The sequence below is a fragment of the Odontesthes bonariensis genome, chromosome 6, assembly GCF_027942865.1.
Source record: "Odontesthes bonariensis isolate fOdoBon6 chromosome 6, fOdoBon6.hap1, whole genome shotgun sequence".
Taxonomy (NCBI): Eukaryota; Metazoa; Chordata; class Actinopteri; order Atheriniformes; family Atherinopsidae; genus Odontesthes; species Odontesthes bonariensis.
In genome coordinates, this window is record NC_134511.1 from 30,624,525 (window position 1) to 30,636,857 (window position 12,333).

Here is a 12,333-nt window from a genome sequence, read left to right on the forward strand (position 1 = left end):
TCTTGCACAATATGAAATAGAAAATATGACAACCCCATATAATGTTTACCATGTTGTGTCAGGAGGGCATGATGCAGCATACTAAATACAACCATGTTTTTGGATGATTGAAAAACATTCCATTTTGTTTACATTTTACACACCATCTCTATGGATAAGGGAGTTGTACACACTAAACTCCTAAGTGCTTGAATGGGAGGTAAGTGGGCTTCTTTTCTCGGTTCTTGAAGATGTTTCACGTCTCAGTTGAAAAGCTTCTTCACCTCTGACTTGTGTGGAGTTTCAGGCTTTATTACAAATCTCCTTGCAGCAGATACAACCCTTTTTGCAAATAATGTTTGGCTATTTACGTAGTTAATTCCAATATTTGATAGGAAACAATAAAACCATCTTTATTTCAGACTTGACACCACTCTACAACAGGCAGAAATGAGGTGCCAGTCTGTGTGTGTTTGTTGAGACTCCATGGATACAGAATCAGCGGGTGTTTGGTCCCTCATTTACAAGGCTTCAGCTTTGCAAAGGAGAATAAGAGGTGGATTCAAAGGAGTGTCTATCCGTGTGGGCCTGCTCGTACATCCACACTCGGAGCTAAGCTTGTGTGAAAAAGAGCAAACCATAAAACACTGAGCACTTTTATTGTTGCTCTTTGTCAGACCAAACATCTAGCCAAGATTCCCCGGGCGCTTTGGAATATAAAGATGCTTTCAGCTGTGTTTAGTAGCAGTTTCTGTGGAACCTAACAGCTGTCAGGAGCAGAAAATGTTTGTCACCATCCTGTTTGGAGGTCAGTAAACGTTCTGGGTATGATGTGCCATATATTTGTGCATGACTTGGAACAATAATGATTTGATAAAGACAGTTTTCCTTGCAGAAGGTGGGATGGAAATGTTCAATCTCAACTGTAAGCTACTAAACTTCATCCATCACTTGAAGGAAAGGTGTGGTCTGGATTTCAAAGGTACCAAACTGTTCTCTACCAAACTAAAGAATATTATCATACATTTCTGAAACTCAGTTACCAAGTCAAATCCACTTATTGACCCACAACATTTTAATAGTATTTTGTAAAACGTGCTAATTTGTATCCTTTATGGACTGACCGTCTTACATTTCCTGACAGTCAATGCTTTCATCCTGATCATTTTCAGTCATTTTGTTGAAAACAAACACAGTCTCATTCTTCTCATAGATTGTGTGGACTTGATGGACAGCAGTGGACAAGTGATGAACCTGGAGGCAAAGCAGCACAGCGTGGCACCGGCCAGCAGTGTGTTGGCAGAGAGGCAGCACTACGTCCTCCTACGAGTCTGCAGTGAGTCTGTCTGCTCCATCCATCAAAACAACTTCAAAGGAACAACTGTCCAGATGAGTAAAGAGTTCTCAAAGCTGAATCAGGTTAACAGTATCTGGCCAGAAGGATTTGATTCCAAAGTAGATTATGTAATAATAATAATAACTGCGCAAAGAAAATTAAGGTGCTCTTTAAAGTTTCACATGCACTGTCGATAAAACAAGGTACATGTTGCAGTCCCGGTTATTGTTTTTAGGACCAAATCTTGCAACAACTTCAGCTGGATATGCAGTCATGTGAAAAGGGAATTACACATCTTTAAATGTTACGGTATTATACGTCAGAGCTTAATAGAAAATCATTCAGTCCTTACTGTGTCTTTAGACTAGGTAAATATATTTTTAGATGAACAACAACATACATTATTTATTTATCCATCCGGCCATCCGTTTTCTATACCCACTTAATCCAACTCAGGTGTCGCGTGTGGGCTGGAGCCTATCCCAGTTGTCACTGGGCGAGGACCCTGGACAGGTCGCCAGTCCATCACAGATTATATATTTTTTTATTATTTATTTTTTGGGGGGCTTTTATGCATTTAATGGACAGAGAAGTTCAAGAGAGACAGGAAGCAGGGGGCAGAGAAAGGGGGAAAGACATGCAGCAAAGGGCCGTCCGATGCAGGACTCGAACCGGGGCCAGCTGCAGCGAGGAATGTAGCCTCTGTACATGGGACGTCGGCTTAACCCACTACGCCACCGACCACCCCAAAGATTTTATATTTAACAAATAATTTTGTTTCCCTTGCTGATTCAACAGCAGCAATAACTTAACAAGGTAGTTCTCTGTATGAGTTCATGGTGGACTATGTACAGCTCTCTTAACTCTTTCGGTGCCATTGACGTCTATAGACGTCAATTTAAAAAAAAAAACGTTGACTGCCAAAGACGTCTATAGACGTCAATTGCGTTTTTTAACGGAGCGGGCTGGGGGACAATCTAGCGGAGTTTGTCACTAAATCTTAGGCTTGTAAACACTAAACAGAGAATATACTGACAAAATTACCCGCAAGGTGGCAGCAGTGCCACTTTGCACAAAAAAAAGAAGCTTGTTTTCTCCGTTTTTTTGGTCAAACAGCTGTTTTTGGTGAAACCAACCTATGTTCTACTGTCTATTACTAAAGGACTGAAAATGGTAGAAACAATATTTTTTTTCCTGATGAAAGAAGAGAGTCTACTCTTTCGTTTGGTAATTTCGGTGTGTACATAGTCATAAGAAACACTTTTCTGTGGGTCTTGGAAAATCAGTCAAAATACTGTAAAACACTTGGCAGTATGGCTCTCTCTTCACTGAAAATGGCTGGCAGCCAATGACTTAAGGTCCCACCACAGCATTTCAGTCAGGCTGAGGTCTGCACTTTGACTGGACCATTGCAACACCTTGATTCTTTTCTTTTTCAGACTTTCTGTTGTAGATCTGCTGCTGTGTTTGGGATCATTGTCCTGTTGATGACCCAGTTTCAGCCAAGCTTTAGCTGTCAGACAGATGGCCTCACATTGGACTCTAGAATACTAGAATACTGGTATAGAGAGGAGTTCATGGTGGACTCAATGACTGCAAGGTACCCAGGTCCTGGGGCTACAGAACAAGCCCAAATCATCATCCCTCCACCACCGTGCTTGACAGCTGGTATGAGGTGTTTGTGCTGATATGCTGTGTTTGGTTTTCTCCAAACGTGCTGCTGTGGATTATGACCAAACATCTCCACTTTGGTCTGGTCTGTCCAAAGGACATTATTTAGTCAGCCACCAATAATTTTTTTGCCCCACTGTATGTCCTGATACGTAAAACCTTACATCTGAAAAGGGTATACTTTACATACCCCACAAGTGAAACAGATGTTCCCAACTTTATATTTTCCAGGAGATGATGAATCTGGAAAAAGGAAATATGTCCCTCTCCTAAACAACTACAACCAGAGTCACCCTGAGTTAATAGGTAAAAAATAAAACTGACTCAAACTGAGTGGCTCTCTGAGGCCACCTGCTGGTCAAAACATTTATCTATTATTTCATTTCTCCAATAAAAGCACACATAATTTATGGCACCTGGTTTGTTGCAGAACTGCTGAAGAAGCTGTCAAACCCCAACAAGGAGCCCGACAGAACGGTCAAAAGAGGAGGGAGGCAAAGGAGTAAAAAGATCTTCTCTTGTGATAAGGAAAAGCTAATTAAATAGTTTGATTTCTTGCATTTAACTGATATGAATTAGATGAATCACCAACTGTGATATCCTGCATTATCCATCTGATCTGACATGCCAAATTACCCAGAATGTATTCAAGATTAGAAAATTATGGAGACCTTCGTGAAATAAATATTATATACCAATACAACAAATAAAAAGTGTCTGGTTTCTATTTGTTTATTGGGTTTTGAACCAAAACCATGGACACAAGTCAGATACAATGAGTTTTATCAACATCTACTTGAAATGTTTTATTTAAATATCGCAGCCTGAGCTGCAAAGTAAAAGCATCTAAGATCTTTTTCTCTTGAATAATCCCATTACGTTACTGATGACTGTTTGCATGTTTTGAGGACTCATCTGAACACTAAGGCATGAACAACTTTCTAAAACTGGAAAAGTAAACAGGTTTGTGACTGAATGCCCCACAAAATCAGCTGAATTCATTCTACAGCATAGCAATAACTTGGGAATCATAAAGAGAAAAAGTTCTTTATACAACCAGGGAGCTAATATTGCAACTAGAACCATCTTTCTGAAGACAGTGGAGATGCTGGAGTTGGCTGAAAATGTGTGTGAATGATTCATAAATGGTTGAAACCTCAACTGGCCCGAAAGAAAATAGAGCATCAGCTCTGTGCTTTCATAAAATCTGTGCTTTTATAACGTCAAAACTCTGAATAAAGAGAAAAAAAGAAACAGAAGTTATACAATCAATCTGCAGGATAACCAGTTTACTAAAAGCCTTGTGCAAAATCTTGAGCCACCCCTGTTTCTTTATATACTGCTGTAAAAATGGGAAATATGTGAATATATTTATTGAAATGTACTTGAAATTAAATTGAAATGAGTTTTCATTATTCTAATGAGCTTGAAAGTTAATATTTGCACAGCATGAACCCTCTTAAGCCCTATTTGGACGGGACAAGAAATCCCTGTACTATTCATCTAATATGGGAGGAGTTGTTGGTTACGCACAACCGTCACATCCTGGATGCCATGCACGTCTTCATTTCACTTCCGTAAACCCCATCTGTAAACAGACATGGCGCCGACCATGCGTGCTTGCAAGCAGCGCTTCACCAGAACCTCCATGTTTGCAAACAGACACACCTAATTGTTTCTCTCTTTAAAAGGATGTGACGATATATTCCGTACTTATTACCGAAGGTCGCATTCGCACGGGATTAGTATTACCTATGGTAGATACTCCGGACCGTTTCACAGGAGGTAGAATTCTCGGCAAAGTTTACCGACATACTCCGCTATCTTTACTGACATGGCGCGTTCGGACGGGACTAGATTTCCCGGTTATTATTACTTTACCCCTGGTCCCCCCATTAACACTCTGGGGTCTAATGCCCACCGGTGGGAATTTTTGACACATCTCCAAAAACACATCTGTAACTCTGTGAGTTTTTGTCATTCAAACATATAAGTGACACGATTAAAAACCTTGAAACTTCTAGTTTTCAAATATATATATATTAAAATAAATTATATAGCTGGCCCTTTTTAAAGAGAGTGAACAGAAATCTTTGGATTTTCTGTACTCTCAGACTGCAGCAGCTTCCTCGGCCACTCCTATCGCTATTCACATGTAAAGTATGGTGAGTAAGTAAGTAAGGTGATTGAGTGGCTATTCACAGGTGAGAACACACCCCATTCAGCCAGCATGTGGGGGAAGGCAGCAATGTCCTGCCAGTGACAGACAATTATCACATGGAGAGTGACAGGGGGGTGGGGGGAATCAGGGGTGTTACACACCCATCTAATTAATATTCAACCTCAGAGACACTGCCTGGAGTTACAAAAACTTTTTTACAGTTTGTGTGAAAACAAAAAAACATTTCTGACTGCACTTTTTACTTTTATGCAGCCAACACTTTTGTTTACAAGGTTCAACCTTCAAAAGTCTTGGCTAGATATATTTATAGTGTGTTTTCTTGCACTGTTTGAAGACCTCTAAAACTTTTTTTTTTGTACAATTGTGTTTCCCCTCAATTTAAATAAAACTTGTTTGTATTACATTCACTTCACTCTCATATTGTTTTTTGTTAGGCTTTTCAGAATACAACCATATGTGTCACTTTTGCATAGATGTTTACAGTTAGTTGAAATACTTGAAAATGTCAAGGTGGTGACAACTGCCTCAAAGTCTCTGAAAAGGCCTTAGACCCCAGAGGGTTAAACTAGTCCCGTCCGAATAGGGCTAAGATGTCTGTCATTTCTTTAGTCTTCAGGAATAGTTCTCCAGGGTTCTTGGAGGACATCCCAAAGCTCTTCTTTGGATGTTGGCTGCCTTTTGTTCCGTTCTGTCAGCATGATCCCACACTGCTTCAATGATGTTGAGGTCCGGGCTCTGGGAAGGATTCATCCCTCCATAAGACCTGTTGCCACTGATTTTCAGTCCACTTCTTGTGTCATTTGGCAAACCTCAGCCTTTTCTCCCTGTTTCCACTCCTTAAGAATGGCTTCTTGACAGCCACCCTTCTATGGAGACCATTTCTGATGAGGCTTTGGCCAACAGTAGATGGATCAACTGAAGGTTCAGATGCATCTCTCAGGTCCTGTGTCAGGTCTTTGCTGGATTTTTGCTCTTTCTTATGACATGAAGCTGTATGACATCCCATATTAGCAATATCATTTATGACCATTTTCATACCCCCTGCTGCGTCCTGTGAGCCGAGTTCCGGCCTTGTTTTGGCATTGATGAAGGTAGTCCGGCTAGTTGGCTGGGGCCGCAAAAATAAAGCGTTTTGCTTCTCAAAACAATCTGCGTTCAAAAGAGTAATTCATTTGCATCACAAAATCGTTCTCCAGGAAAAAGTCAGACCTCACAATCGCTAGGCGCTATTTTCTCTCCCTTCGTATCACTGCGTGCTGCCACCTGCCGATAGCCGCGCCTGTTATGTTGTTTACTGCTCGGAAGCAGGGGACTGCTCGGTCTGCACTTCGGTCTGACCCACCCTGACCGTTTATGTTGTTTTTCTTCCCATAGTGCTATATTATGTCAGAATAATACTGTAACACCTGCTTAGCTTAGCGGTTAAAGTATTCAGATGTTTTACTTCACAAAAAGCAGTGAAGTGGGTTAGTTGTAGTCAGAATCAGAATCAGAATTTGTTTTATTGCCATTGTTAGTGAACAGTGTTCACTAACTAGGAATTTGCTGCGGCGTAAGGTGCAAACATGTAACATAGGATATAATGATAAAAAATAAAGAATAAAAATATATGAATATAAAATGTACAAGGTGTGTACAACAATACACAGTAACCAATATACAGAGCAACAACAGTGCAGCTTCATTAGTGCAATTTTGATGATGGTAAAGTAAAGTAAAGTGACTGGGGCAGGTTATGAGGTGATTATGAAGTGTTCATAAGTCCAACTGCAAGGGGGAAAAACTGTTTTTGTGACGGGAGGTTCTGGTCCGAATGGACCGAAGCCTCCTGCCCGAGGGGAGTGGTTCAAATAGTCCATGTGCAGGGTGAGAAGGGTCAACTGTGATCCGACCTGCTCGCCCCATAGTCCTGGAGACGTGCAGGTCATGGATAGATGGGAGGCTGCAGCCGATCACCTTCTCAGCGGAGCGCACAACTCGCTGCAGTCTGTGTCTGTCCCTGGCAGAGGCCCCGGCATACCACACCGTGATGGAGGAGCAGAGGATGGACTCGATGATGGCCGTGTAGAACTGCACCATCAGCTGGGCCGGCAGCTTTGCCTTCCTCAGCTGTCGCAGGAAGTACATCCTCTGCTGGGCCTTCCTGGTGAGGGAGCTGATGGTCGGCTCCCACTTGAGGTCCCGGGTGATGGTGGTGCCGAGGAACCGGTGACAGTCCGCAGTGGTGATGGGGGTGTCAGTGAGGGCGAGGGGGGGCAGGGGGGCTGTGGATTTCCTAAAGTCAACAACCATCTCCACTGTCTTCTGGGCATTGAGCTCCAGGTTGTTGCTGCTGCACCAGGTGTGGTACTAATCAGAGTGGTGTAAAAAGAGAGTGGCGACACTCCCATAGACTTCTATTGAAATAAAGGAATACGGAGGTCACGTGGGTCATGGAGACGCCAATAGTTACAAACAAGGGGTGCAGCTCCGTTGATCTCAATTGCTCGTCAAGAACAATTCTGGTAAGTTAATGAAATAACAGCATTTTAAACGTTTTTTTTTTTTACATTTCTAAGCATTAGCTATCAGAAGTATACTCTTAGACATCATTATTTTTAAATTTGGTTTGCATGAAATGTCAATGTTAATGTTAAAAATGTAATGGATTTAGGGACCTAACTGAAAGCTTGGTAACGGAGGCTAACGCGAGGTAATTAACGTGATAATTTCACTAAAGTCTGTTAACTTTTTATTGTCAGGTGACATTATGTAAAGTTGTTTTGATTGTTAGGTTTTAAAACATCACCAAAATACTATAAAGGCCTATAGTAATAATACATTTTTGGTATTTCTAACATATTTTCTCCAGTAAATTGATTAAATTACAACATTTTTGGCATAGTGAGGCATTAGCTGACTGGTCTTTAACTTTTTTTTTCAGCATGACTTTGCAGCTGTGATAATGAATTTATGAATTTCTCTGTTGTTGAGCTAACAGTGCAATAGTACTTTTACTCAAACGGGGAAAAACATTTTTTCATTCATTCGTCTTAAAGTATTGGTGAAATAAAGACACAGGTCCAGGTTAAAAAAAAAAAAAAAGAACTTCTCCTTTAAGAAAGATACTTATTTTATTCTGTTAATTTTGTTATTTTATATTAAAGTGAATTGCTGGATAATAATTAGTTTTCCAGGTGTTCATGTCACTCAAAAATATGCATCTAATTCAAATTAGGTTCGAGTCAAATAGTAAAAAAATTGTTTCACTCACAAAAAAAGGGGCTAAAAAATTCAACAGGCTAGGAAGGGTTGAAGGCAATCGGTTTCGGCCGGCCCTTCTAATGAGGTGTCCCTTATTTATTTTTCAGGGAGTTGGCAACCCTAACCACAGTAGAGAACGCCAACTCACACAGGTAGGTAGTGGGGAAAGGAAGAAGTTGCTCAATCGCGCGGTTGGAGATGCTTGGTTACCAGTGGCGATTCTAGAGATTTATACATGGGATGGCAGAGAGGTGGCAGGCATATATTGTAGGGTGGCAATTTTTTTTGGAAGCCCATCTTACTTTGTACTTTATATGAGCCCATATACAACAGTTTTTTCAACACCCAAGTGTGATAAATTCAATATTTGGTCTACATACATGAGCATTCCACTTTTTAGTACATTAAAACAGTGTTTCCCTTAGGATTATTGTAGCAGCAGAAATGTTTTCCCCCCATTAACAATAACAAAACATGTATATCAACTGATTGCTATACAGTATCAAATTTACAGAAGCTGTATGCGACGATTGCTGTGCTGTGCAGCAAATCTCTTAACAAACTCATCCAAATCTAAATGTTTTGCACGTTTAGACTCAATACTGAGAATTGCTAAACCTGTGAGTCTGTTCTCTGACATAGTTGAACGCAGGTGATTTTTGATGAGTTTAAGAGCTGAAAAACTCCTCTGTATGGTTCCAAAAAACACAGAAATTCTGCTAGCCTTAGCCACCACTAGCATACTAGCCAACGCCGACTAGCAGACTTTTTAAGAACGGTTCATAGAACAACAATGATATGAAATGCCACAACTTCAATTGGTTTCAGTTCAATATGTCAAAGGCTAGCCAGTAGCTAGCTAGTTATCAACGTTTTTCAGTTAGGTAGCGCCAGCTATCTAGTTACCGAACTGGCTTGAAAAGCTATCTTGTGGGTAACCGTGACATGAGGTAAAATGTAGCAAGCGGTTATCTGGAGATTTTTTTGTGCAAATCTGTTTCATGAATGAGACCCGAACTGGCTTGAAAATAATAATAATAATACTGTAGTGACTTCACGGAGGCTCTGAGACCGGCGGTTGCCGAACTGCTCTTTATTAAGTTCAGTCCTGCTCCGCAACCAACCCCAGGAGATCACCAGACCTGCACGCAGACTGGCCCACGCCCACTTCTCTCCCCCAATCACCAGCCCACACCTGAGTGACATGACCTGCGGTCCAGTGATTGACAAGGAGAGGAGGAAACAAGCCAGTCCGTTTACTTTTACCTTAATTCTGGGTCATTACAATACTTTTATTTTGTACAGCGCCTTCCATCTATGAGGAATTATAAACGTTTCGAAACCATATTACGCTTTGATGCATGTTACCCACCTGTGAACAGGCTCCATCTGACAGCTTGTGTCCGCACTGACTCCACTCAAGGCAAAGAGATTCTGCGATATGGATGCAACCATTCGTGATTGGGGGGTGGGGGGGTGGACCAAAGTGTTTCTTTTTCAAACTTAACATTCTGCAGTTTGACACCGATTTCGGATTGTTTTCCATTTGATTTGATCTTAAAACGATATTAATAATAATTATCCAATAAATCATCAGTTGGTATTTTTTTACTGGGGTGGCAGACCCCTTTTCAGGGGCGGCGGCTGCCACCCCGTGCCACCCTGGTAGTTTCGCGCGCGCCTGTTGGTTACTACGATCAGAGAGTTTCTATGTATGAGGAGAGAGAAAGCTGGCGGCTTTTTCCGGGTGGTACTGCACTCTAGGGCGGCGCCAACGAAGCAGTGCAGAGCAGTCAGAATGAATGTGGTACTATGAGATCCACCTTAGATGCAGCCATTGCTTTGGATAGAATTTTTTATATTTTTTCATTTTAATTTTCCTAAAGGCAGGATAAATTATCCTTTCAAACGGCACTTGGTTTGATTTTTTAGACTCACTAGATTTTTTAAAAATACACATTTATTGTCAGTATTGCATCACGAGTGACGTCACGCATGTGGCATCACTTTACGGCATGGTCAGTCCTAGCGCTGAGCTAGCAGAGAGGTGTTAGCTCAAATAGTTACAGATTTCAGCTCGTGCATCCTGTTATGGGTCTGCGTGGCTAGAATAGGTACTATAAAGCATATTAAAGTTGTGGGCTTTGCTAATTTTTTCCAAAAAAAAAAAATCAGCAGATTTTTCGAGAGAATGTTAGTCAGTCACTAAGTTTAAGCTGTTTAAGCTGTGCCGAGTTTGGAGCTTCTAGCAGGACAGTGATTGCATTGCATTTGATCAAAATTCAACCAGGAGTTGATGCAAAAGTACAAGTACAATGTCTTGAAATGGCCATACCAATCTTGAGATCTTACAATCATTGAAAATGTATGAATAGATTTGAATCAGGCTGTCTATACAATGTAGATAAAATCTGAGAGAATTACACCTATTAAAACGATTTCACAACTGCAATGTTTGTCTTTCCCTATGGTTTAACATATGTTGAAATGAAATTGCTGCTTCAAAAGCTCAACAAGAGATAAACCGATGAAACGATTTTCTAAAAGGGTGCCCAAACTTTTTCATACCACTCAATTAGGCAGATGGCCATGCGTTCTTCAGATTCCGTTAGCTAGATGCTAGCGGAGACTGACTCGCAAATGCCAGACCTGTAAGAAAACAGAAAGATGTAACTCCCAGGTTATTGTACTTTTGATATAAATCCATATCCCTCTGTCAGAAATCACAGTAATATTTTCAGGTTTCAGCCGCTAGCGGGGACATTTTTTGAGTTATTAGCGCCAGCCCTATGGCCAATCTCATTCTGCACTCGCTCGCCAACGCCCCAGACAAAATCAACTGAACTGCAGCCAAATTTTGTGTAATGGGGCGAATAGGAAGCGAAACGGCTGTATGTAAAAGGGCTGTGCTGCGATGCAGAAGCATTAGCTAACTAGCAGTCAAGTTAGCATTAGCTCACTAGGAGTTAAGTTAGCATTAGCTAACTTCTCCCGACAGGACGCACTTGGGCTGAGGATTGCTGACATCCTCGGTCCAACTGAAGCCATACGACGGGTAACTTTCATGATACTGTCAGCTGACAGTTTTTTTTTTTTCTCTTTTCTTTCGGTGGTGGTTGTCGGCAGTCTACACTGGTCTGCACTGGTGGCTTGCTCCGCACCAGAAAGCGCTCCATTTTTCTTCTTGCGTGTTTCTCTGTTTTAATGTTGTCCTTCAGCCTTTGATAAGTCATGGTCTAATAATTCCTGCGCAACTGCGAAATATGGGGTTCTCTGAGGACTTTTTTTTTTTTTTAAATAATGTTTTTTAGGTATAGATTTTCCCTCTGTATTATGAAATGAGTGCATACAAAGTACTAATATAGTAAATTAAAAAGTAATTATTTTTGTGTAGGTGTAGGCTATATTGCAATAATAATGTATGGTTGTCACAAAATCCCAGGGCACACAGTTTGGGAACCACTGCTTTACTCTGCTCCTCGCCACATGTGCAAAGCAGTGTATGGAAGTTTTTCTGTGCCATCAGAGTTTGAATACGAATTTCTAATATTGAATTTTTACAGCATCAAATTCAGACTTTGAATTTGAAAAACCAACAGTGTAAAAAAAAATCAATTTCTAAAAACAAAAATGAGTATAAAAAAATTCAACATCTAAAAATTCAGTGGAAAAAATTCAACATCTAAAAATTCAGTGGAAAAAAAAATCAACTTCGAAAAATTCAGTTAAAAAAAAAAATCAACTTAAAAAAATTCAGTGGAAAAAGAACCAGACTCAACATCCGGGTAAACAGGGAGAAGAAATCGATCCCTGTCTCAATTCATCCAACAGCAGCCAATCAAGTTACGCTCCATTGGACAGATCAGCCATGTCCACCAATGCGGGTGATGGTGCTTCGGTGAGTGAGTTTACTTTATTTGCC

General features: G+C 40.7%; 1 protein-coding gene across 1 annotated transcript; it reads left to right on the forward strand.

Annotated features, from left to right (window-relative positions):
• Positions 1 to 529: 529 nt before the first annotated feature.
• On the forward strand, positions 530 to 3,659 carry c8h22orf15 (chromosome 8 C22orf15 homolog). The gene is made up of 5 exons (XM_075469079.1): positions 530 to 787; positions 875 to 961; positions 1,193 to 1,315; positions 3,218 to 3,292; positions 3,417 to 3,659. The coding sequence occupies exons 1-5, from the start codon at positions 763 to 765 to the stop codon at positions 3,530 to 3,532; spliced, it is 426 nt and encodes a 141-aa protein (XP_075325194.1). The 5' UTR covers positions 530 to 762; the 3' UTR covers positions 3,533 to 3,659.
• The last annotated feature ends 8,674 nt before the right edge of the window (positions 3,660 to 12,333 follow it).

Coding starts and splice junctions, on each gene's coding strand:
- c8h22orf15 (XM_075469079.1), top strand. CDS start 763: ATGTTTGTCACCATCCTGTTTGGAG. Junction 1,316..3,217: donor CGTCCTCCTACGAGTCTGCA/GTGAGTCTGTCT, acceptor TATATTTTCCAG/GAGATGATGAATCTGGAAAA. Junction 3,293..3,416: donor GAGTCACCCTGAGTTAATAG/GTAAAAAATAAA, acceptor GGTTTGTTGCAG/AACTGCTGAAGAAGCTGTCA.